This window comes from Bos mutus, chromosome 16 (genome assembly GCF_027580195.1).
Source record: "Bos mutus isolate GX-2022 chromosome 16, NWIPB_WYAK_1.1, whole genome shotgun sequence".
In the NCBI taxonomy this organism is placed as follows: domain Eukaryota; kingdom Metazoa; phylum Chordata; class Mammalia; order Artiodactyla; family Bovidae; genus Bos; species Bos mutus.
This window is the reverse complement of record NC_091632.1, coordinates 6,716,458-6,741,532: the sequence shown is the minus strand read 5'-3', so window position 1 is coordinate 6,741,532 and position 25,075 is coordinate 6,716,458. Positions and strand designations below refer to the sequence as shown.

Below are 25,075 nucleotides of genomic sequence, written 5' to 3'. Positions count from 1 at the left end.
GTGGTTTCTTTTTTTTTTTTTTTTTTTTGCATTTTTAATTTTTAATGTCAAGCAACAATACAAATAATATCCATATAACCTCTGCCCAGATTTTTCACTTGTTCTTATCATTTCACCCCATTTCTTTATTATTTGTCTGCTCCCCACCCAAAAAGTTTTTTCTAAACTCTTGGAAGGCCTGCTGCAGATATCATGGTTTTTATTCCCATGAAGTATCCCACATACTTCAGTACATATTTCTGAATTTCCTAAGAATAGGGATATTCGGTTAATAACTGTAATAGTACAGTTGTCAACTTCAGTAATTTAACATGGATAAAATACTTTTATTAAATCTACTGTCTGTATTCTAATACTGTTAACTGACCCTCAGTGTCCTTTTTTAGCACTTTTTCCTTCTAGTACAAGATCTAGTCCAGGATCAGATATTGCATTTCATTGTCATGTTGATAAAGTCTCTTTTAATCTGGAACACTTTTACAGCCTTTCTTTGTTTTTTTATGATATTGTCATTGTTAAAGAATACTGCCCCTACTTTGTTGTTTTTTTTTTGACAGCTTTAATTTTTCAGCACTTTATTATTTTTTTTTATTTGATAAATTTAACGCCTTTTATTGCCATACCTCATTTTACTGTGCTTTGCTTTAGTGAGTTTTATAGATACATGTTTTTTTTTTTTTTCCCTTGTTAATTTTCTGTTTAGTTGATCTATCCATAAGTGTGAGTGGGGTATTAAAGTCTCCCACTATTATTGTGTTATTGTTAATTTCTCCTTTCATACTTGTTAGGATTTGTCTTACATACTGCAGTGCTCCCATGTTGGGTGGATATATATTTATAATTGTTATATCTTCTTCTTGGATTGATCCTTTGATCATTATGTGGTGACCTTCTTTGTCTCTTTTCACAGCCTTTGTTTTAAAGTCTAATTTATCTGATACGAGTATTGTGACTCCTGCTTTCTTTTGGTCCCAATTTGCATGGAAAATCTTTTTCCAGCCCTTCACTTTCAGTCTGTATGTGTCCCTGTTTTGAGGTGGGTCTCTTGTAGACAACATATGTAATGGTCTTGTTTTTGTATCCATTCAGCCAGTCTTTGTCTTTTTGTTGGGGCATTCAACCCATTTACGTTTAAGGTAATTACTAATAAGTATGATCCGTTGCCATTTACTTTATTGTTTTGGGTTTGAGTTTATACACCATTTTTGTGTTTCCTGTCTAGAGAATATCCTTTAGTATTTGTTGGAGAGCTGGTTTGGTGGTGCAGAATTCTCTCAGCTTTTGCTTGTCTGAAAAGCTTTTGATTTCTCCTTCATACTTGAATGAGATCCTTGCTGGGTACAATAATCTGGGCTGTAGGTTATTTTCTTTCATCATTTTAAGTATGTCTTGCCATTCCCTCCTGGCTTGAAGAGTTTCTATTGAAAGATCAGCTGTTATCCTTATGGGAATTCTCTTGTGTGTTATTTGTTGTTTTTCCTTGCTGCTTTTAATATTTGTTCTTGGTGTTTGATCTTTGTTAATTTGATTAATATGTGTCTTGGGGTGTTTCTCCTTGGGTTTATCCTGTTTGGGACGGTGTCTCTGCTTTTTAATATGCTATTTATCTGCTATTTTTATTTAATATGCTTTTTTTATCTGATACTATAAATACTCCTTATTATGCTTCTTTGTATATCCCAATACATTTTGTCAAAATCCTGCATGAGACCCGACTCTCATGCATGTGTGAAGTTGTGCTCTCAGTGGCCAGCACTGTGGTGAAGGGAGCCTGGAGCAGAGAGGCCGGTTTGGGAAGTTCTCACAGGAGTCTGGGCATGAGGTCGTGAGAGCTGAGGTGGCAGCATGGAAACGCCGGTAATGTTTATTGAGTTCTTCCTGTGTGTCAGTCTCTTTCTGTGTTCCATCTCATTTTGGTCCTCATAACAGCCTTGAGAGGTGGAGCTGTGCAGGGTCGCTGATGAGGAAATGAGGCCCAGGGGTTCAGGGCCTCGCCCCACACCACCCCGCATACGACCGTGTGTTCTGTGCCTGTTTTCAGCTGCCCTCTCTACCACTGTCCTGTATGGGTAGGAGTCGGATTAATGGAAAAGAGGCAAAGGTAGCAAAAACACTGCTGAGACCTAGTCCCTGGTGTTTCTAAAGGGCTGAATTTGGAATGCCTGGGAAGGGGGCGAGGTCACTTGAGGTTGTAAGGAGAACCGGGTTACTTGAGCTTTGCTGTCGGAGACTGAGAGGGTGAGTCAGGTGCCATTGGCTGAGCGGGGAGCGGCCAGTGGGAAGGGGAAGTCAGCTTTGTTCTGGGGAACCTTGAACTGAATGTGTTGGCCAACATGTTATCTGAGAAATCCAATAAGGTAGGCAGCTGTAAATGTGGGTATGGAGGAGGGTTGACCAGGCGAGGCTACAAAATAGCAATTTGGGAATCTTCTGTGTATGAAGTGTCATTGAACTGGGAAGGAGATGAAACATAGAGGGAGGGAAGATTTGAGACAGAATCTAGGGTAGTGAACACTGAGAATAGTTTGGGGAGGAGGCTGAGGAAGAGAAGTCGGAATTAGAGCAATCCAAGTTAGGGGGAGAATTAAGAAAGTGTGAAAACACTGAGGCCCTGGAAGGGGAAATTTTCCAGTGGTGGTCTTCTTAGCTGGGTCAGAGGCTGCAGGTGTATAAACTGGGCCTGTCTTCTGAGAGCTTGTGCTCTAGTACAGAGGTATGGTCAGTGTGTAACCGTAGCAGAGTTCAGGCGAAATCCTGGAGCTGCGTAACTGGCCAGTGCCCTGGAGAACGGAAGGAGCTGGGGGCGCTGTGGAGGGCACTGGCATTCCCAGCGGTCTGTGAAGAAAGCCGGGGCAGTGGAGATGGTGGGGACCAGGGAGGGGGGCCGGCCAAGTGGAGAGTAGGCGTGGCAGGCGGAGCCCACCGTGCATGTGCAGGCAGGGAGCCCAGAGCCGGGGGTGTCAGTGCAGCAACAGAGACCTGAGCTTGCAGGGGGCTTCTGTGCTGAGTGCAGGAGATCCAGCTTGAAAGGTAAGGTGGGATTGCTCGAGAGGCCACATTAAGGACTTTGGTATTTATTTAGTAGATAAGTAAATTATCCTAGGCATGTTAGATTTTTTAAGAAAGCCACTATAGTTTATTGAACACATACTTTGTGTCAGGTATAGTTCTGAGCATTTTATACGCATTATTTTTTTAATTCTGAGAACGACCCTATTAAGTAGATACTGTGTTTCTTCATTTACAACTGTGAGGCAGGGGTCCCTGCTGCAGCACAGCTGGATGGATCCTTCCTTGTTGTGGGCAGCAGCCTGTGCCTCATAGGAGTTCAGCAGACCCACTCCCAGCTCACTCCTTCAAACTACTTTCTAGCTCTAAAATGGGGAGTACGAACAATTTTTAAGTACTTTAGGCTCTTGAAATAAAATATATCTGAAATGGCATTTGTCCTCAGCAAAGGAAAGCTTCAAAGTAGACGATTTCACTTTTTTTCTGCTGGCATTTTACCACTTCTTTCAAGATTCTCTCTCAACTTCTTGTTTTCCATTCTCTCTCATTTTTTTTTTAAAATGACATTCAAATTACGAGATTGCTGACTTGTACATTTTTCCCTGATTGGTGCATTTTGTAGAATTTTGTATTTTAACAGGTTCTGAATAGCAGAACTGTCCTTTTTTTTTTTTTTTTTTTTTAAAGCTATCTCCACTTTCTTTTATGGGTTTTAGAGGGCTTGACTGTAAGTCCTTGAAATTTTACTTTTGATACCTCATATTTTTTGAAGAGGTGAGACAGGCATAGATTCACGAGTCCAGAGGTACAGAAGGCAGATTTAGTGGGAAGTCAGCTGGACACAGGGAAGGAAAGATGATATTGTGGGGAGTGTTAAGAGAGATTTTTCTTTTTTTTTTACTTAGGAATGGCCCCTACTCCAGGGTCCTCTCATGTCCTACACAGGCCGGGGCTCTTCCCAGCATCACAGAAAGTGCTCTGCTCTTCTCTTACACCCTTCTTTCTCTTTAAACAGACAAAGCTGCTCAATGAGAGGAGATCTCAGGTATATACATCAGCAGGAAACTTCCATGTACTCTTTACCCAACCTCCACAGTCAACAGCTCATGGCCAACCTTGATTTATCTGTCCCCTTGCCCGTCTTTTGAAGCAAATCCCTGCCATCCAGTCATTTCATCAATAAATGTACGAGTGTCTCCAGAAGTCAGGGCTCCCTTTCTTTTTTTATTGGCGTTGAGTTGCTTGGCAGTGCTGCGTTGGTTCCTGCTATGCACAGAGCACTGAGCAGAGCTCCCCGTGCTCACAGCAGGCCTCAGTGGTTACCTGTTTCATGCGTGGTACCCACAGTGTGTGTGTGTCCACCCCAGTCTCCCCGTTCGTCCACCCCTCCCCTCCCGTCAGTGCCCTTGTTTTGTCTCTATGTCTGTGTGTCTGTTTCTCTTTGCAAATAGGTTCACCTGTACCGTTTTTCTGGATTCCATATATGTGCGTTACAGTACAATATTTTTCTCTTTCTGACTTACTTCACTCTGTGTGATGGTCTCTAGGTCCATCCATGTCTCTGCAAAGACACAATTTCATTCCTTTCTATGGATGAGTCATACTCCCTGGGATATATTTGCCACATCTTCTTAATCCGTTCCTCTGTCAGCGGACACCTAGGCTGCTTCCACGTCTTGGCCGTTGTGAGTAGTGCAGCCATGAGCATTGGGGTGCGCGAGTCCCCCGTTATCGAGGGGCTCCCTTTTTAAGTGTGACTGAAGTCCCGCCATCATCACACCGCTCTACCTCGCCCTCATGTTTTCACTCTTTGTCTTCCAGTTCATTTGCTCCAGTCAGTATCGAATTAGGGCCATCTTTACAATTTTGTCTCTCTCTCTCTTCCCTTTTTTTTTTTGGCCCCCTGTATTTCTTATATACTGACAGCTAAATTTAGAGAATTAAATGGATTCATGTTTGATTTTTTTTTTTTTTTTGGCATGCTTCATAGATTTTGTACTTCCACCAGGAGGCACTTAATGTCTCGTTATTTCTCTTTCTGCCATGACTTCTTCATTTGTTACTTGGAATATTCTTCCCTGAATTAAGTGTCTGGGTACCCTGGGGGAAATGTCCTCGATGAACCCTAGCCTCCAAGTGCACTGCCAGGCACCCACCCCAAAGGTCATGGAGCAGAAAAGCTCACAAACCAGGTCAGAGTGCTTATGTCACATGGTTTGTTAAATCAGTCGACAGAAGTGAGGGGAGAGGTGGGGTGGGTTGACACGTGTAGGACAAAGTGAACCCCCTGTGCTTCGTCCTGAGCTTCGTCCACCACTTTCTGCTATAGCAGCCTCACCTACAGATGGTGTGCTCACACCAGTCGGAGCCGAGGTTGGAACACGGAGGCCCACAGTGACGCAGGCCACACGCTCGCTCCGTCAGGGAGGCAAGGGACAGCATGCCTGCCACAGCTTCCCCACGCGTCAGGCATGTCGGGAAGCCTGCTGAATCGGAGTGGGTCTCATGCCTCTAGGGCAGAGGATGCATAGGCCAGAGTGAGTATCACCAATGGGTGGCTCACTTAAGCATTCAGACTATGAAGTGTTCGTGTATATGTAGTGTTCACTGCCTGTTGTTTGTTTAGTCTCATGCATATTTAATTATCATAAATATTTATGGAATTCCAGCTGAGCTATTTAAAATCCTAAAAGATGATGCTGTTAAAGTACTGCACTGAGTATGCCAGCAAATTTGGAAAACTCATCAGTGGCCACAGGACTGGAGAAGGTCACTTTTCATTTTAGGCCCGAAGAAGGGCGAGGCCAAAGAGCGTTCACACGATGGTACGGTTGCACACATTTCACATGCTAGAGCACTCAGAATCCCTCACACTAGGCTTCAGCAGTGCCTGAGCCAAGAACTTCGAAATGGACAAGCTGGGTTTAGAAGAGACAGAGGAACCAGAAATCAAATTGGCAACATCCGTTGGATCACAGAGAAAGCAAGGGAGTTCCAGAAAAACATCTGCTTCATTGAAAATTCTTAAAAAGTTGGGAATACCAGACCACCTTACCTGCCTCCTGAGAAACCTGTATGTGGCTCAAGAAGCAACAGATAGAACCAGACATGGAACAACTGACTGGTTCCAAATTGGGAAAGGAGTACGTCAAGGCTGTATATTGTCACCCTGCTTATTTAACTTATATGCAGAATACATCATGCAAAATGCCAGGCTGGGTGAATCATGAGCTGAAATCAAGATTTCTGGGAGAAATATCAAAAACGTCAGATACACAGATGATACTACCTTAATGGCAAAAAGTGAAGAGGAACTAAATACCCTCTTGATGAGGGTGAAAGAGGAAAGTGAGAAAGCTGGCTTAAAACTCAACATTTAAAAAACTAAGATCATGGCATATGGTCCCATCACTTCATGGCAAATAGAAGAGGAAAAAGTGGAAACAGTGACAGACTTTATTTTCTTGGACTTCAGAATCACTGTGGATGGTGACTGCAGCTATGAAATTAAAAAAGACACTTGCTGCTTGGAAGGGAAGCTATGACAAACCTAGACAGCGTATTAAAAAGCAGAGACATCACTTTGCTGACCAAAATACATATACTTCAAAGCTATAATTTTTGCAGTAGTCATGTACGGATGTGAGAGTTGGACCATAAAGAAGGCTCAGCACTGAACAATTGATGCTTTTGAACTGTGGTGTTGGAGAAGACTCTTGACAGTCCCTTCGACAGTAAGGAGATCAAACCAGTCAATCCTAAAGCAAATCAGTCCTGAATATTCATTGGAAGGACTGATGCTAAAGCTTAAGATGAAATACTCTGGCCACCCGATGCAAAGACCTGACTCATTGGAAAAGACCCTCATGCTGAGAAAAAGTGAAGGCAGAAGAGGGCGGCAGAGGGATGAGATGGTTGGATGGCATCACTGACTCGATGGGCATGAGTTTGAGCAAACTCAGGGAGGCAGTGAAGGACAGGGAAGCCTAGTGTGCTGTAGTCCACAGGGTCGGAAAGCATCGGACACGACTGAGCGACTGAACAACAGCATTGCCTTTCTGTGTGCATATGCTGCTCACCACTTACCTTTACGCGATACATTCCTTGAGTTCTGTCTATGGCTAACAGACTTTTTATTTCCTAGTAGTTACCTATACTTCAAATATCTTTAAAGTTTTCGCATCTATCTTACAAACCTATGCATTTTTTTTAGTAGAACCGAATAGTCTTTGAAGTAAAAGTGCATTTTCTAAGGTAAAGGAGAGACAGGAAAACTGCTCTGTTTTTGCCGCTTACTGAGGGGAAATTGGACCAAAGTGATGGGTCAGTGGCCCCTGAGAATCTGGAAGGGAGTGAAGAGTAGGGAGAAAGAGCACTTTGAGCTGTGGTGACCAGGGTGTCAGAGGCTGTGCAGGGGACAGGAGCGTGGTCCCGAGGCTGCGTGGCCAGCAGAGGCACTGTGTGATCCAGGGATGCAGGCAAGCCTAGGCCACTTTCCTGGGGGTCAGAGGAAGGCACTGAGTCCTTGAAGAAATTGGACATCATCGAAAGCCCTGAGGCTTGGTGTGGTGTGTCACCTGATCAAGTTTGCCCACGGGAAAGAAGCAGACTCTGGCTACAGTAGAGAATGGCTTGGAGCAGGGCAAGAGTGAACATTGCAGAGACAAATGTCGGAGAGAACTGATGCTGAGTACCAAAAAATTGACGCTTTCGAACTGTGACTACAACTGTGTTGTAGTTCAGATGCAGAGTCCTGAGAGCGGGACTGGGAGGTGTGCGTTGAGACTGTGAGAAGGGAGGGCTTTGGGTTGGGCGTGGTGATGGGTCTGATCTGGGGCTTGAGGGACTGGGAGGCGGCAGTGATGACGCCCAGGCCCCAGGCTTGTGCACTTGGAAGGTGCTGTGGGTCTGTGATGTGAGGACACTGGGAGAAGACTGATTGGGGCGTTTGGAGGTTTCATGACTTTTCTCAGCATAATGTCAAATGTCTAAAAATAGTAGGAGTTCCCCAATACCCGTCACCCAGAGTTATCAGTTGTTGACCTTCTGTCCCGTTTGTTCTATGATTCTTTCCCTTTCCCTGACACAAGTACACGTGTATGTATGTATATATACATCAGATCAGATCAGTCGCTCAGTCATGTCCGACTCTTTTCGACCCCATGAATCGCAGCACACCAGGCCTCCCTGTCCATCACCAACTCCCGGAGTTCACTGAGACTCACGTCCATCGAGTCAGTGATGCCATCCAGCCATCTCATCCTCTGTCGTCCCCTTCTCCTCCTTCCCCCAATCCCTCCCAGCATCTGAGTCTTTTCCAGTGAGTCAACTCTTCGCATGAGGTGGCCAAAGTACTGGAGTTTCAGCTTTTGCATCATTCCTTCCAAAGAAATCCCAGGGCTGATCTCCTTCAGAATGGACTTGTTGGATCTCCTTGCAGTCCATGGGACTCTCAAGAGTCTTCTCCAACACCACAGTTCAAAAGCATCAATTCTTTGGCACTCAGCCTTCTTCACAGTCCAACTCTCACATCCATACATGACCAAGGGAAAAACCATAGCCTTGACTAGACGGACCTTTGTTGGCAAGGTAATGTCTCTGCTTTTGAATATGCTATCTAGGTTGGTCATAACTTTCCTTCCAAGGAGTAAGCATCTAATGAATTAGAGACACTGTATCCTCTACCCCTAAATGCTTCAGGCTGTCTCCTAAGATGAACAGTAAGTCTCAGATAATCTGAAAATCTTAAGAATCGGGAAATTTAGCTTGCCGTTACATCATCTAATCCGGAGTTCAACTTTACCATTGTCTTCGTGTCCTTTGTTGCCACTCTCTTCTCTTCGCAGAGCCGCCCGGGATCATGCGCCGAGTTTAACTGGCTTGTCTCCGTCAGCTCTGTAACCTGGGTGGCTTGTTGTCTGTCCTCGTCTTCACGGTGCTGGCGTGGTGAAGCCTGCACACCCTGCTGCGTGCGGGGCTGGGCGCCAGGTCCCTGCCTCAGGTGCTGTATCTTTGCACGAGGAGGCTGGTCCCTGCAGGGCCACCCCCTGCCCCCTGGTCCTCTGCCGCCCATGACGGGGTCTGGCCGCTGGCAGTGTCCCAGCAGGAGCCCCAGGCAGTAAGAAGGACCAGTGCACAGAACCTTGCCCCGGACAAGAGGCGATGGAAACCCGGGAGCTGAGACGCTTCCCTGCACCCCTCCCGGCACCTGCTGCCAGCCCGTTGTCTTTGGCTTTCTTCCCTCTTGTCCTCTGATGTCTCCTCTCTTTCCCCTCCCTCCTTCCCTGCACCCCCTCCACCGCCCCTTCTCTATTCCCTGTCTCTCCGGTGGCAGGTGCACTTTGGTGCCCCCTGCCTGGCACCTGCCCTACCTTCCTGGGGTCCTGGGCCAAGACACCCAGGAGGCACCTGAGGGAAACCGCTGGGCAGCCCCGCACTCTGGTCCCCCACCCTCTGTGCTCCCAGGATAAGACGGCTGGGGGCGGGGTAGACGTGGGAAGTCCCAGCTCTCAGCACCCCCGGACTGTCTGAGCCTGCAGTGCCCATTTGTTTCCTTTATTAAAATGTGTTTTTATCTTAGAAAAACTGTAGGCCACTTATTTTACAGAAGGTCCCTCGATTTGGATCTGTCAGCGTGTCTTCGTGATAGAGTCAAGTTAAGCAGGTCGGGCAGGATGCCCACAGGAGGGTGCTGTGTCTCCAGTGGTCGTGTCATAGGCACACGGTGTGCATTCGGTTGGTGAGGTGGACTTTAATCTCTTTCTTTTAAAAAAATTGTTTCTTTTTGATCACGCTGGGTCTTTGTTGCTGCATGTGGGCACTCTAGTCACAGTGCTTCTCTCGTTGTGGAGCACGGGCTCTCGCTGCACGAGCTTCAGTAGCTGTAGTACGTGGGCTCAGTGGTTGTGTCTCGAGGGCCCTGGAGCGTGCAGGCTTCAGGAGTTGTGGTGCAGGGCTTAGTGATTCCTCCTCAGTGTGTGGAATCTTCCCAGACCAGGGATCGAACCCGTGTCCCCTGCATTGGCAAGTGGGTTCTTATCCACTGTGCCACCAGGCAACTCCAGACTTTGATCTCTTGCTTCAGGTGGTATCTGCTACTTTTCTCCACTGTGAAATTATTGTTTTCCATTTTTAATTAAGAAGCAATTTGCGGGGAGATAATTTGAAACATCCTGTTCATCAAACTTTGGCCCACTGACTTAGCACCCACAGTGATTCTTGCTTGAGTCAGTTATTACCCTATTTACTGTATCCCATTTTTAGTTGGTATTCTGCTACAAGGAAGAGTTTTCCCTTCTTTTTCTTTCACACACTTACTCATTTATTTGCTTACAACAGGATGGACATTCTTGTTTATTCAAGTGGGTTATAGTCGTCTGTTGTCATTATTTATTTGATGTTCAGATTGTCTTAGGTTTGGCTGATTGGAATCTCCTTCCAGCGGAGTCCTGCGAGCTGACACAGTCCCCTCATTTGTTGGCTCTGATACTTCTTGGCATGCGCGCGCATGCATTCTTAGCTGAGCGTGTACTTTGCTGTTCCAGCTCGGGAGGAAGCAGCCATTTCTTGAGGAGTCCTGGTTGCTTTCGTGGGAGGGTCTTAGAGACCAGGATGAAGGCGCGCTCTTGCTGCTTCTGGGGTTCGGCAGACGTGACCTGAGGCTCGGGCGCTCTGTCGCCGTCACAGGTGCGTGTCATGCATGTGCTCATGCTGACACTTCCCATCTGAGGCCAGCTCCACGGAGCTTGCCCTCACATTCCCCTCGCCATGTGCGTTACTTCCCCTGTTGCCCAGGAACCTGGCTCTGGTCTTGGGGTTGAGGTTCCCTGCGTCCTGGAGGCTGGTGAGGATCTGCAGCTTGGAAGAGGCCCTTGTGTCTCTCAGGGCAGTGGGAGGGGTGGGTGGGGACTTCACACCTGGGGTGCTGCGTGGAGAGACGGGGAGCCCCCTGCCCGTGCTGTGCTCCAAGCACCCTTCTGGGTGCTGATGCCAAGGATGGGGAAGGGCCTGCTCTCCTAGAGGCTGCGGTGTGGAGGGAATAGCAGACCCGATATCATGGGACAGCAGTCATGAGAACAGGTTGACCGATGGGAAGGGGGGTCTGGGGATGATGGCTCACAGCTCCCGTGGGAGGATGAGGGCCAACTGGGTGGCGTGAAGCCCAAAGACTCAGTGTCTGTGGCCCGCCAGCCGGCCCGGAGGGGCAGAGGTTGAGGTCCAGAGCCGGGGAGGCAGACACCTGACACATGTGGGCAGCGGGAGGCGGCCTCAACTCGGGGAGGGGATGACCGCACTCAGGGGCCCCCGTCAAGTAAGACAGGGCTCCAGAGCGCCAGCCTTCCCCACTCTGCCATTCTGCCTCCTGCTGCTGGTGAATTAGGATAACTGAAAACGACTCAGGTTTTAAGAGGGAATGCCGCTGCAGAAGTCAGGTGGCCTAGAGGGAATTCTCAGGGCTTTCAAAGCAGAGGCAAGGAGTAAATTGGGATTGCTAGTGCAGAATCTGGGGCTTGAGGGGAAATTTGAAATCTGCGCGTATCTTTAGAACAAGGCCAATGACTAAAATTTTACAAAGTAACGTTTTGAACCATCAGACGTCCATTGCATGCTCCAGGTGCATCCGGCACTGAGCTGCTGCGGTGTGAGTTGTGGGAGTAAGAGACCTGGGCCTGGGTGAGTCCCTCCTTGGCAATAGTGGGTTTAGCAACGATTCGTCATTTTGATAGGCGGACTCTTTGTAACTTAATCTTTGATTACTGATACTAGGGATTTTTTTTTTTAATATTACTGATCATTTTTTTGTCTTTTGGTTAATTTAGAGTTCAGGGTCTAGGGTTTACTTTCACTTGGAGTTTTTGATACTCACAAATTCTGTCTTAGTAATTGTCTTAGACACAGTTTTTAGATTTGGAAATTAAGGCAGCATTCCCCTGGCTAAGTAGTGACATTTCTGAAATGCACTCCCCTAGGGAGAAGGCAATGGCACCCTACTCCAGTCCTCTTGCCTGGAGAATCCCAGGGATGGCGGGGCCTGGTGGGCTGAGAGTCGCACAGAGTCGGACACGACTGAAGCGACTCGGCAGCAGCAGCAGCAGCATACCACCCAAGCAGCCACTGTTTAAGGAGATCTGAGTCGCTTGCTGGTGTGTGGGTGCAGCGGTTACTAGTGCTGACTCAGCTCTGTGGGGAAGGGCCCTGAGCAAGACCCTTGCTGTGCTCTCTGCCGGTGCCCAGGCCTCTCAGGTGGTGGTGAGTTTCAAAGCCCTGCTCTAGCCAGAATTTATTTATAGTAACATGAGCGTGGTAGGTTTTCGCTTAAGTCCTGGTACTCAAGAAAAACTTGTCTCTTCCCCTTTGCAATTCTGGGAGTGGAGTTTCAGTTTTCTCAAGTATTAATTTCTTATCTTCTTGGACTCTGGAGATGAGGGGGAGGGTGAAACTTCTTATCTTTGATTTTGCCTATTTATTTTCTAATACGCAGTTTCAGTTCATTTGTTTTAAAATGTGATACAACTCCAAACTGTTGTTTTAAGGAACGACAGTTTTGTACTGTTTGCAAAATGATAGACATTTTCGACGTTGTCTTTTCAGCATATGCAGTTCTTGAAGTCTTGTTCTTGAAAGTGACCTACTTTACAGTACTCGGTGTGCAGTTCTACGTCCTTTAGGGATGGAACGATCGGTTTTGTCATGTTCTTAAAACAGTCTGAGGCTTGCTATTGCTCCTTTCCCTTTTCCTTGCATTGAAGTTTTTTGAAACTTGCACTTTCATAACTTAGATTTGTGGGTACATCATAGCACAATGAAAATAACCCCTAAGCTGTCCTCTTCTACCTTCCAGTTTGGTGATCCTGGCAGACGTCGTTATTTTTGAATCTGTGTAGCTACATAGTTTAGAGTTAAGACTGCATTTATCAGCTGTGTGCCTGTGGCACAGTGCCTTTCTTGAGTTACTTATGTGTAAAATAGGGACGAGGATTGTTCGTATTGAAAGACAGAATGCATGTTTATGACAGGGCTTGCATATAAAAGCCCTTATTGAGTATTCAGTTCAGTACAGTTCAGTCACTCAGTTGTGTCTGACTCTTTTCGACCCCATGAGTTGCAGCACGCCAGGCCTCCTTGTCCATCACGAACTCCTAGAGTTCACTCAAACTCACGTCCATCCAGTCAGTGATGCCATCCAGCCATCTCATCCTCTGTCATCCCCTTCTCCTCCTGCCTCCATTCCCTCCCAGCGAGTCAACTCTTCGCATGAGGTGGCCAAAGTACTAGAGTTTCAGGTTTAGCATCATTCCTTCCAAAGAACACCCAGGACTGATCTCCATCAGAATGGACTGGTTGGATCTCCTTGCAGTCCAAGGGACTCTAAAGAGTCTTCTCCAAAACCACAGTTCAAAAGCATCAATTCTTCGGTGCTCAGCTTTCTTCACAGTCCACCTCTCACATCCATACATGACCACCGGAAAAACCATAGCCTTGACCACATGGACCTTTGTTGGCAAAGTAATGTCTCTGCTTTTGAATATGCTATCTAGGTTGGTCATAACTTTCCTTTCAAGGAGTAAGCGTCTTTTAATTTCATGGCTGCAGTAACCATCTGCAGTGATTTTGGAGCCCCCCAAAATAAAGTCTGACACTGTTTCCACTGTTTCCCCATCTGTTTCCCATGAAGTCATGGGACCAGATGCCATGATCTTAGTTTCCTGAATGTTGAGATTTAAGCCAACTTTTTCACTCTCCTCTTTCACTTTCATCAAGAGGCTTTTTAGTTCCTCTTCACTTTCTGCCATAAGGGTGGTGTCATCTGCATATCTGAGGTTATTGATATTTCTCCCGGCAATCTTGATTCCAGCTTGTGTTTCTTCCAGCCCAGCGTTTCTCATGATGTACTCTGCATAGAAGTTAAATAAGCAGGGTGACAATATACAGCCTTGACGTACTCCTTTTCCTATTTGGAACCAGTCTGTTGTTCCATGTCCAGTTCTAACTGGTGCTTCCTGACCTGCATATAGGTTTCTCAAGAGGCAGGTCAGGTGGTCTGGTATTCCCATCTCTTTCAGAATTTTCCACGGTTTATTGTGATCCACACAGTCAAAGGCTTTGGCATAGTCAATAAAGCAGAAATAGATGTTTCTCTGGAACTCTCTTGCTTTTTTGATGATCCAGCGGATGTTGGCAATTTGATCTCTGGTTCCTCTGCCTTTTCTAAAACCAGCTTGAACATCAGGAAGTTCACGGTTCACGTACTGCTGAAGCCTGGCTTGGAGAATTTTGAGCATTACTTTACTAGCGTGTGAGATGAGTGCAATTGTGCGGTAGTTTGAGCATTCTTTAGCATTGCCTTTCTTTGGGATTGGAATGAAAACTGACCTTTTCCAGTCCTGTGGCCACTGCTGAGTTTTCCAAATTTGCTGGCATATTGAGTGCAGCACTTTCACAGCATCATCTTTCAGGATTTGAAATAGCTCAACTGGAATTCCATCACCTCCACTAGCTTTGTTCATAGTGATGCTTTCTAAGGCCTACTTGACTTCACATTCCAGGATGTCTGGCTCTAGTTGAGTGATCACATCATCGTGAATATCTTGGTCATGAAGATCTTTTTTGTACAGTTCTTCTGTGTATTCTTGCCACCTCTTCTTAATATCTTCTGCTTCTGTTAGGTCCCTACCATTTCTGTCCTTTATCGAGCCCATTTTTGCATGAAATGTTCCTTTGGTATCTCTAATTTTCTTGACGAGATCTCTAATCTTTCCCATTCTTTTGTTGTTAACACGGTCCTAATATTTATCTGTATATTGTCTGGTTTGACAGTTTCACCAGGTTGTAATAAAGCTCATGGGTGGGGAAGGATGTGAATGCAGTATGTAAATGTAATTGGATGTACAGTGTGGTGAAGTTTGTAAACTGATGGCAAGCAGTCAGTTTGCACAACTGGTGTTTAGGTAGCAAGTCACCTGTAATGGTCAGTTTTCATTGTTGTAGAAAAAAAATCTATCATGTATACATTTTATAATAATCTTAAATGATTTCACTTTTAAATTTGTTCTACTAGTAGCTTCCGTTTAGTTCCTGGGATACAGGAATTGAAATGAACACTGACCCTGCATCCTGTAGTTTATGACAGAGCTTACCATCGCCCTGCAGAGTCTGTCAGGTTTAAGGCTGGCTCACAGCTGGTTAATGCGGCTCTGAAGGAAGGGAAGAGTTTTCAATTATTAAATGAGGATGATATTTTTAGATGTCTCCAAAATCCCAAATTGGTCCAGCTACTCTTGACCTCTTTCCACAGTCCAGTATCCCCAGTTGCCTTTCCCATATTTCCACTTGGGTATTTTTGCTGTTGTTCCAAACTCAGCATGTCTGGAGCTAAGGTCACGGTCCTGCTTCTGGAGCAGATGCTACCTCTGGTTTCCCTTCCTCTGTTAGTGATGTGCCTCTTGCCTTGATCACCTCTGGGTGCCGTCTGGCCCCTTCTCTCTGCTCTGTGCCTGGGCCCTCAGGCTTTGTCCCTGTCCTTCCCTTCCTGTTGGCGTTGCTGCCCTGCCTCCTTCCCGTGTCATTTCCTAGTGTCTGCAGACTTCTGTCTCTGATTTTTATCACCATCAGTATTGAATACTAGATTAACTGTCCCCAGACATCAGTCATAATGGGTCACTTTCCTCTATAAAACTGTTTGCAGTTCCTTGTTCAGTTCAGTAGCTCAGTCGTGTCTGACTCTTTGCGACCCCATAGACTGCAGCACACCAGGCCTCCCTGTCCATCACCAACTCCCGGAGTTTACCCAAACTCATGTTCATTGAGTCAATGATGCCATCCAGCCATCTCATCCTCTCTCGTCCCCTTCTCCTCCCGCCTTCAGTTTTTCCCAGCATCAGGGTCTTTTCCAGTGAGTCAGCTCTTCACATCAGGTGGCCAAAATATTGGAGTTTCAGCTTCAGCATCAGTCCTTCCAATGAATATTCAAGGCTAATGTCCTTCAGGATGGACTGGTTGGATCTCCTTGCAGTCCAAGGGACTCTCAAGAGTCTTCTCCAACACCACAGTTCAAAAGCATCAATTCTTTGGCACTCAGCTTTCTTTATAGTCCAACTCTCACATCCATATATGACTACTGGAAAAACCATAGCTTTGACTAGACGGACCTGTGTTGGCAAAGTAATGTCTGTGCTTTTTAATATGCATTGGAGAAGGAAATAGCAACCCACTCCAGTGTTCTTGCCTGGAGAATCCCAGGGATGGGGGAGCCTGGTGGGCTGCCGTCTATGGGGTCTCACAGGGTTGGACACGACTGAAGTGACTTAGCAGCAGCAGCAGCTAGGTTGATCATAACTTTTCTTCTAAGGAGCAAGCATCTTTTAATTTCATGGCTGCAATCACCATCTGTACTGATTTTGGAGCCCCCAAAAATAAAGTCTGTCACTGTTTCCACTGTTTCTCCATCTATTTGCCATGAAATGATGGGACTGGATGCCACGATCTTAGTTTTCTGAATGTTGAGTTTTAAGCCAACTTTTTCACTCTCCTCTTTCACTTTCATCAAGAGGGTTTTTAGTTCCTCTTCACTTTCTGCCATAAGGGTGATGTCATCTGCATATCTGAGGTTATTGATATTTCTTCCGGCAATCTTGATTCCAGCTTGTGCTTCTTCCAGCCCAGCGTTTCTCATGATGTACTCTGCATAGAAGTTAAATAAGCAGGGTGACAATATACAGCCTTGACGTGCTCCTTTTCCTATTTGGAACCAGTCTGTTGTTCTATGTCCAGTTCTAAGTGGTGCTTCCTGACCTGCATACAGATTTCTCAGGAGGCAGGTCAGGTGGTCTGGTATTCCCATCTCTTTCAGAATTCTCCTCAGTTTGTTATGATCCACACAGAGGCTTTGCAATAGTCATTAAAGCAGAAAAAGATGTTTTTTCTGAAACTCCTCTTGCTTTTTCGATGATCCAGTAGATGTTGGCAATTTGATCTCTGGTTACTCTGCCTTTTCTAAAACCAGCTTGAACATCTGGAAGTTCACGGTTCACATAACTGTTGAAGCCTGGCTTGGAGCATTTTGAGCATTACTTTACTAGCGTGTGAGATGAGTGCAATTGTGCGGTAGTTGAGTTCTTTAGCATTGCCTTTCTTTGGGATTGGAATGAAAACTGACCTTTTCCAGTCCTGTGGCCACTGCTGAGTTTTCCAAATTTGCTGGCATATTGAGTGCAGCACTTTCACAGCATCATCTTTCAGGATTTGAAATAGCTCAACTGGAATTCCATCACCTCCACTAGCTTTGTTCATAGTGATGCTTTCTAAGGCCTACTTGACTTCACATTCCAGGATGTCTGGCTCTAGTTGAGTGATCACATCATCGTGAATATCTTGGTCATGAAGATCTTCTTTGTACAGTTCTTCTGTGTATTCTTGCCACCTCTTCTTAATATCCTCTGCTTCTGTTAGGTCTGTACCATTTCTGTCCTCCTACTGGAACCCTTTCTCTGCCGAGTTGTTCGGTCTTCTGTCTTCCTCTTCCCCCTCCTGTTTAGAGACCCTCTTTACCCTGTGATTGCAGTTTCTGCTTGCTCTTCCCCTCCTGTTTTTCTGGATGCAGGTGGCTCAGCCTGCCGTGGTGCTTACTGCTTTGAACTTGAAGCGCACACTTGGTCTCTCTCATTTTGTGCTGGGTCGTTTGTTGCTTACTGTTGTCTCCAGTTTCGGAATTGACAAACTTGATCTGTCTAGACTATTTGTAGATTATTATGTCCTTGGGTGTAGAGATTATTTCTAAATCCTTGAATTCCCCAGAACCCATACTGGTATGTAAAATAAATGTGCAGTAATTATAATACTGTTATTTGATGAAAATAGTTTTCTAAATGATTGGACTTTTCAAAAGCTTTAAGGTAAAATTGCTACGGAGTATATTAATACTTGTGAATACGCTCTTTGGACTTCTGTTCATGCTGTGACATTCCTGAGCTTACACTAAAGCTGCCTCTTCAGGAAGCTCCTGAAGTCGGCAGTGGGTGGCAGTGAACCCTGACTCTCCAGAGAAGGCGGACGAGGCCTGGCTGGTGGCTGCCTGTGTCCTGTGACTGCGGCTGCACGTGAGCCTGCTGCTCAGATGCCCGCCTTTCCTCGGGGCGGGGGTCGACGCTCGTTCTCGCCGGGCCTTCTTCCTGGGGAGTGGCCTGGCCTCCAGAGAGACACTCAGAGACTGGTCCCGTTGCTCAGCTGCCCGTCTGTCTCCCTGGGGCAGATCGGTCAGGCACCCAGGAGGGCTTCAGTGGGGTCGGACGGAGGTGGTCATGGGGGTAGTGTAGTAACAGGGTTTTCTGGCGTTCGGGACATTTGAGGGTGGTTGTCCTTGAACCTCAGCTCTAACTGCCCCTGACAGGCCAAGCAGGGCGGGAGAGGCCAGCGGTGGGAGGCAAGGGGACAGCAGACGGTGGGCAGACGATGTTACACTCTCGGGTGTCGAGGCCTGGGGTCCCTGAAACGGCTGTTAGCTGCCTTTCCTGGTTGGCTGCTTGGATGGGAGGGGATTCACTGGCACAGGCTTTTGGGAATCTTGCCCTCGTCCTGCGTGTCCGAGTGCACATGTGGGAGCGCTTTCTCCTGAGTTGCTGGGCTCAGGAGGCGTTTCTCCTTGATGCTTGGCGGTGGCTTTCGTGATGTACTCGGACAGTATCTTCAGTAAAGGAAGGTTCTGTCTCTTTCTCATTCCAGACTGTCTGCCATGGTCAAATAAATCATCTGTTCAGTTAAAGGGTTATTGTTGTTTCTAGCAGAAATCTTTTACGACATAAGTGATGCTATTAAATAAACTGTGTTTCTTTTATACAAATCTTGTAAGAACGTTTCCCCCTTAATCTTTGTAGAGAATGTGCCAGAGGAGCTCCGAGAGCCGTTCTACACGGACCAGTATGACCAGGAGCACATCAAGCCGCCCGTGGTCGGCCTGCTGCTCTCCGCCGAGCTGTACTGCCGCGCCGGGAGCCTCATCCTCAGGAGCGATGCTGCGAAGCCCCTGTTGGGCCATGACGCCGTCATCCAGGCCTTAGCTCAGAAGGGCCTCTATGTCACCGACCAAGAGAAGCTGGTGACAGAGCGAGACTTGCACAAGAAGCCCATCCAGATGGTGAGTCTTCGCGGCCACGCCGATGGTGTTTGACGTGTGTGCTTCTGAGCGTGACGTGTGTCACACAGCAGAGGGACCTAGGCTTTACAGTTGCACTGCTGTCTCTGCCTGGAGTCTAATAGTTATCTTTTTCCTCATAAACCTCATTTTCAAACTGAAGATTTGTCTTTTTAAGAACTGAAGTGTGGTCGATTTACAGTGCTGTGTTTCAGGAGTATAGCAGAGAGATCCGACGAAGGAAGAGTGTAATGAACTATTTTGGAATGTTTGGTCCCATTCTAATACTCGGGAGAAACAATCACATAATTTCCAACTAAAGTGATTTTTTTTTCCCCCAGTTTAAAAGCTTACTTTTTTCCATCCCAGAGACTTTAAGAGATGTAAAGGGCATCCTTGTCTTCTTGGGAAAGAGGTGGGAGTGGTGAGTGCTGGTTTATATGCGTGAATGACCTCTTGGTAGGTTTCTGTGTGCTCAGTATTTGAGTTTATTTAGCAACCAAGAACGCATTCTTGTGGAGAACACACAGTGCAGGGCTGTGTGCTGGCCTGGGTCGAGCAGGCGTGCCCTTCCTCCCCGCAGCTCCGGAGACACGCAAGTGCTGGAGTTCGGTGTGTCCTGCGTCAGTCTGTGGTACTGCTTGAACTCGCGTTTACAAAATCCTGGGCGTCGAGAATGGTATGGAACAGTGACTCATTCGCATGTTGGATTAGATCAGGCTCTCGTATGAGGCTGGTTGTCTTCCTTGGAGGAGAGAAGAGAGGTATATGTAGAAGACTATATGAAATTATGAGACTGAAGAAAGATGAGGGAAAGTTAGTTTACCAAGTATAGCACTAGAAGAGCTGATTGACCTACCTTTGCTTTCTGCCTGTTTTCCTTCTTTAAAACAACCTCTTTTTATTACTTTCAAGAAATGGAGAATAATGTCTCGAGAAAACTTTAGTTAATGAATTTAGTAATAGATTTATTAAACTGCAGAATCATTGAGGAAAACTAAGAATGTTTCTTGTCAGATGGGAGGTTGTGGCCTTCTGTTGACGGCTGCAGGTTCACCTCACGGTTCCGTCCGAGGTTTGCACACCTGCATGGTGCCCGTGAGCAGCTTGCAGGCCCCAGGGCTGAGCAGAACTCTGCTCAGGGGGCCCTGCAGTAGCTCACTGGCCGCTCTCTGGAGTCACTGCACTGGGTGGACACTCCTACTCTGACTGCTTTTGCTTCCTGCTCAGGCCAAGGGGGTGGTTACGAGCGTGTCCCTGTGCCGAGTCTGCATCAGGGTCTGCCCAGTGCCAGTTCTCTGAGGTGCCGGCGGTGCACGTCACAGGACCTGCTCCTCCTCAGAGGAGGTTGTCTGTTCTAGGTCCTCTCTAATAAGAGTGGAGCAGACTCTCCACGCTTCCTTCATTACTTTTCCTAGTGCAGCTTGAGTGTGTGGCGGTGCAGGTTTGGTAGACTGCTCTTGCATTCCCATCAGGTTACTTTCACTCTGCATTGATCTTGCTGTTAAATCTGACTCCAGGAATTGAGGGCTTCCCTGATAGCTCAGTTGGTAAAGAATCCGCCTGCACTGCAGGAGACCCCAGTTTGGTTCCTGGGTCGGGAAGATCCGCTGGAGAGGGATAGGCTACCCACTCCAGTATTCTTGGGATTCCCTTGTGGCTCAGCTGGTAAAGAATCCACCTGCAATGTGGAAGACCTGGGTTCGATCTCTGGAGAAGGGAAAGGCTACCCAGTCCAGTATGCTGGCCTGGAGAGTGCCATGGACTGTATAGTCCATGGGGTCAAAAAGAGTCGGACAGGACTGAGCGACTTTCGCTTCACTTTCACTTTCCAGGAGCTGAGGTTTCAGGAGCGTGATGTAAAGGGTAAGGCCGCTGCTTCTCCGGGTCTGGCTTCTGTTTGGGGGCCTCAGACGCTCGTGCTGGACCACATCGTCTTCCCCTTGCTGTGCTGCACCGACTGATCTGTGTTTTCATTGTATACTTTCAGTTTTTCTTACAACTTGATTTAAGGTTTTCCAGTTGCTATGAAGTTTTGATTGATGATATTGTGCTATTACTATTTTTCTAAGACCTGTGTGAGAAACTTTCCTAAGAGTACTAGTAAAAACTTCGTTTCTTAAGAAACCATTCTTTTTGGTTTTAGAGTAATAAGAATCAATATCCTTCCTGGTCCTGCATTTTGAGAAGTGTAGTGAAAACTAGTATGTTTAATTGCACTGCTACACTGGCCCCCACCACGCCTCCCACCTCTACACTGTCTTGGTCGGAGCCTTATTTCTGCGTGCCACCTCACAGCCTCTTGGGGAATATGTGGTGGCGGCACAAACGCCACTGTGCGTGTGAGGCGGGCTTGCTGAACAGAGGTGGTCAGCTTGGGCTGGGTGGGGTTGAAGGAAATGCCTTTTTTTTAAAGCAAAAGTGAGAGCACCGGTTGGGGAGTATCTCTCTCCATCTGAGTGGACTTAAAGACAGACAGTGAGAGTGCAGCCTGTAAACACGCTCTTCTATATTTACGTCAGAGGAAAGCATTGTCAGGAAGTGTGTTTTTCAGTAGTTAGGATGTGTATCAGCCATTATTCCGAGCATCGTTGTAGTCTGTAAGGTTGGCGGAAGGACTGAACCGTGGCGTGCGCGTGCCTGGCCCACATCCGTGAGCAGAGCCCAGATGCAGTGCGTGCACAGTCGCTGGGCGGGAGGCACAGGCTCCGAGACCTGATGTCAGTGCTCCAGTCGGCGACTTGTGTGCCCTGGAACCACAGCACGTCCTAACCCGAGTCAGGTCATCTCTCAGGTTATCTGTCCGCACAAGTACTAGTACGTAGGAGGACTTGGAAGTTGAGGGACTTGTAGCAAGTGGAGCCAGATGGGACTTGTAGCTTTTGAACTTTCCTCTGCAACAAAATGAAGTTGCATGTGTACTGTGTTTGATATCATCAGATTGGGCTGATGGATTTGATCTGTGTCATAAAATCTTAAATTCTATGAATTTCATAGCTGTAAAGAGCCTTAGAGATCAGAGCTGACCTGTGTGTAGTAGAAAACTTGCCAGTCACGACCAGCCTGGGGAACACAGTCCAGGGCAACTTTGAACACAGACTTCCTGGCCCTCCATGTAGAGCTGCTAGCATGGGGCCTTAGAAGAGGGGTGGAGGCACCTTGAGGCATGCAGGGTCCCCAAGCAGGGATCAAACTCATGTCCCTGTAGTGGGAGCATGGAGTCTTAACCTCTGAACCACCTGGGAAGTCCCTGGGACGTGTATTTTTAACAAGTGTTCAGAGTGACTTCTGTGATCAAGAATGTGATCTGAGAAATTTGAAATTTGATCTACTCCAGTCATTTCAAATATGTAATACTTAGAATTTAGAGGTTAAGCAGTTTGGCTAGGGTAGCGCTGTTATTTAGTAGCAAGACTAGAATTAGAATCTGAATGAGCTAAAACTCTTGACTTTCTAATTTATAATGCTGTAATCCAAAGCAAATTTGAGCACTTAAATATTTGGTTTCATGCTATGTAAACTGTAGACTGGTTATGAATCAAACTCTTGGTTATAAATCAGCTTTCCAGTCATGTTTGCATATATAGGAAAAAGAGTTGATATTCATAAAGCTCTATTAAAGTAAATGTATATAGTATGTGTGATGTGAAATAATGAGATTGATTTTCATGTTTGATTTATAAAATAACCTTTATTAATCAGATCTTGTTTTGAAGCAGTCATATAAAGAAAAATTTTATTTTGAAGTGCTTTGTTTTAATGAGTACCAGAAAGAGCTTTAGTACTCTGTCTGCCTAATGGGAACTAAAGTGTGCTGATCGATCATTTGGTAAGGAAGGCACGGAATGTTCTCTCGGTAAACTGTCAGCATTGTTTCAATGGATGTTTGGGGTATTCACACAATATAAGCTAAAAAATTATAGTGCATCTCTGGTACTATCCATTAGGGCTTCCCTGGTGGCTCAGGTGATAAAGCATCCACCTGCAGTGTAGACCAGGGTTCGTTCCCTGGGTCAGGAAGGTCCCCTGGAGGAGGGCATGGCAACCCACTCCAGTACTCTTGTCTGGAGAATCGCATGGACAGAGGAGCCTGGCGGGCTACAGCCATGGGGTCACAAACAGTTGAACACGACTGAGCGACTCACACACACACACTCACACTGTCCATTACTCTGCCTTGTTGTGGTGTAAGACCAGTGAAGCTGTGTTTAAAACAGAGGGATGATGGAAACATCTGTTTACCCTCAGGAAGGCTATTCCTGCAAGTAAAGGAGTGTTACTTTATCGTGTTTTGTCATCCACATTCTCCTGACCACGGATGCCTGCACTTGGATGATGTGGACCTTAGAATCCAGAGAGAAAGAAGACTGGAAAAATGCTTGTTAGCATGAAATGGGTGCTCCCCATGGGAGTGTAAGCCGTAGCATTGGGATCATACAGGCGGGTGTGGTGATTGCTGCCGGCGGGTGAGGAAAGGCGTCGGGGCTGAGTGATTCACGGGGTTTCCGTGGGTGGGAAGGGATCGGTGAGGGGCGGCAGGCTGAAGAAGTTCCCAGCGCAGTTTGGGCTGTGCAGGCATGCTGTGCGTCACGAGTGACGTCGCCCCTGCACGGGGGACGCGTGTGAGACGAGTCTGGATAATCGGCCAGTTGCAGAGGCTATGAGCCCTAGTTGGGATTTTTAACTCTTGTGCATTACAGGATCATGGAAGAAGTTTTCGTGCTATTTTCCTGGGGGTTTGCTGTGCCAGTAGTGGTGCATGGACTTGTTTTTATCCTGCCTGCGTCAAACAAACAAAAGAGCAAAAACCCCGCCCGCCCATCCTCCTCACTGCTGTCCCCCTCCAGCACACTGGCCCCCCACTGCTGTTCTGGGGTCCCCATGGCGCCACCGTCGCTGGAACTCAGTCACTTACCCATGTAGAAGTTTGGAAAACCTTTCCCCATGTAAGAAGTTTAAAAATTGCCCTTTAGAGAAAGAGGATTATATAAATGTAAGATTTATTACAGTAGTGGTTGAGGAAGGACTTATTTCTAGTCACCCGTGTAGAATAATGTCTTGCAAACTATGAGCAGAGCTTATCTGTGAAAAATTATGCTAAATTCTCCTGGCATTTGTTGAACAGGATTTTCTTCACGTGTAGCGCTTGGTATTTCTGCTGCGTGGATCGTGGACCTGGTTTGGATTCCATTCGTATTTCAAGGCTCAAAGTCACGTTATCTTTGGATATAACCATTTTTTTACATTTGACTTAGCGTTTATTTTGTTTAGAACTCCAGATTCCTCTCTCCTAGAAATAACTTGTTGAATGTGTGTTCATTGTACCAGATGACCTCACAAACCTCTGTTTATAATAACCCTGAAGTCAGGCCATCTGTTAATTTTTTTCAGTTTACTGGCAGCACTTCTGCCACATACTCTGTATCACATGCTGTGACTGGGAGGAGCTTCTGTCCTCCAGGGGCTCGCATTCTCCTGGAGGTTAGAGAAACAAGCAGCTTACAATACGTGTGTTTCAGGAGTGTAGGGGCTCCAGACTCACTTCTGCTCTTGGGCTGAGTCTTGACAGCTGTGAAGGGGCTTCCGGGCAGGCACAGAGGTGCAGCTGGTGTGTGGGAGCGCGCTGTTGGAGTGCAGCTTCAGCACGGGAACGTGTCCAGAGACGACGAGCACTGAGGCCGGAGCACTGGATGAGGATGGGCACGATGACTCTGCGTGTCCTTCATCCTGGAGGTGATGGCTCTGCACCAGGCAGGGCAGCATCGGGCTTGCGCTGGGGAGCGAGCATGGAGGCTCTGGGCGTGCCGGAGGAGCGTTGCTGAGGTGGAGTCGAGGGGACTCTGTGTGTGTGTCTCCCTGCACCCTCCCGCCTTGGTGACCGTAAACTCATTCTTTAAGTCTGTTTCTGTTCTGTCAGTGAGTCCATCTGGATCAGTTTTT

General features: G+C 46.7%; 1 protein-coding gene across 1 annotated transcript in view; it reads left to right on the top strand.

Moving 5' to 3' along the window:
* The window catches only part of CAMSAP2 (calmodulin regulated spectrin associated protein family member 2), a 98,428-nt gene that overhangs the window by 4,500 nt on the left and 68,853 nt on the right, over window positions 1-25,075 (top strand). Inside the window, 1 exon segment of the mRNA XM_070384660.1 lies at window positions 18,879-19,138. Within this exon segment, the coding sequence (XP_070240761.1) occupies window positions 18,879-19,138 (260 nt within the window).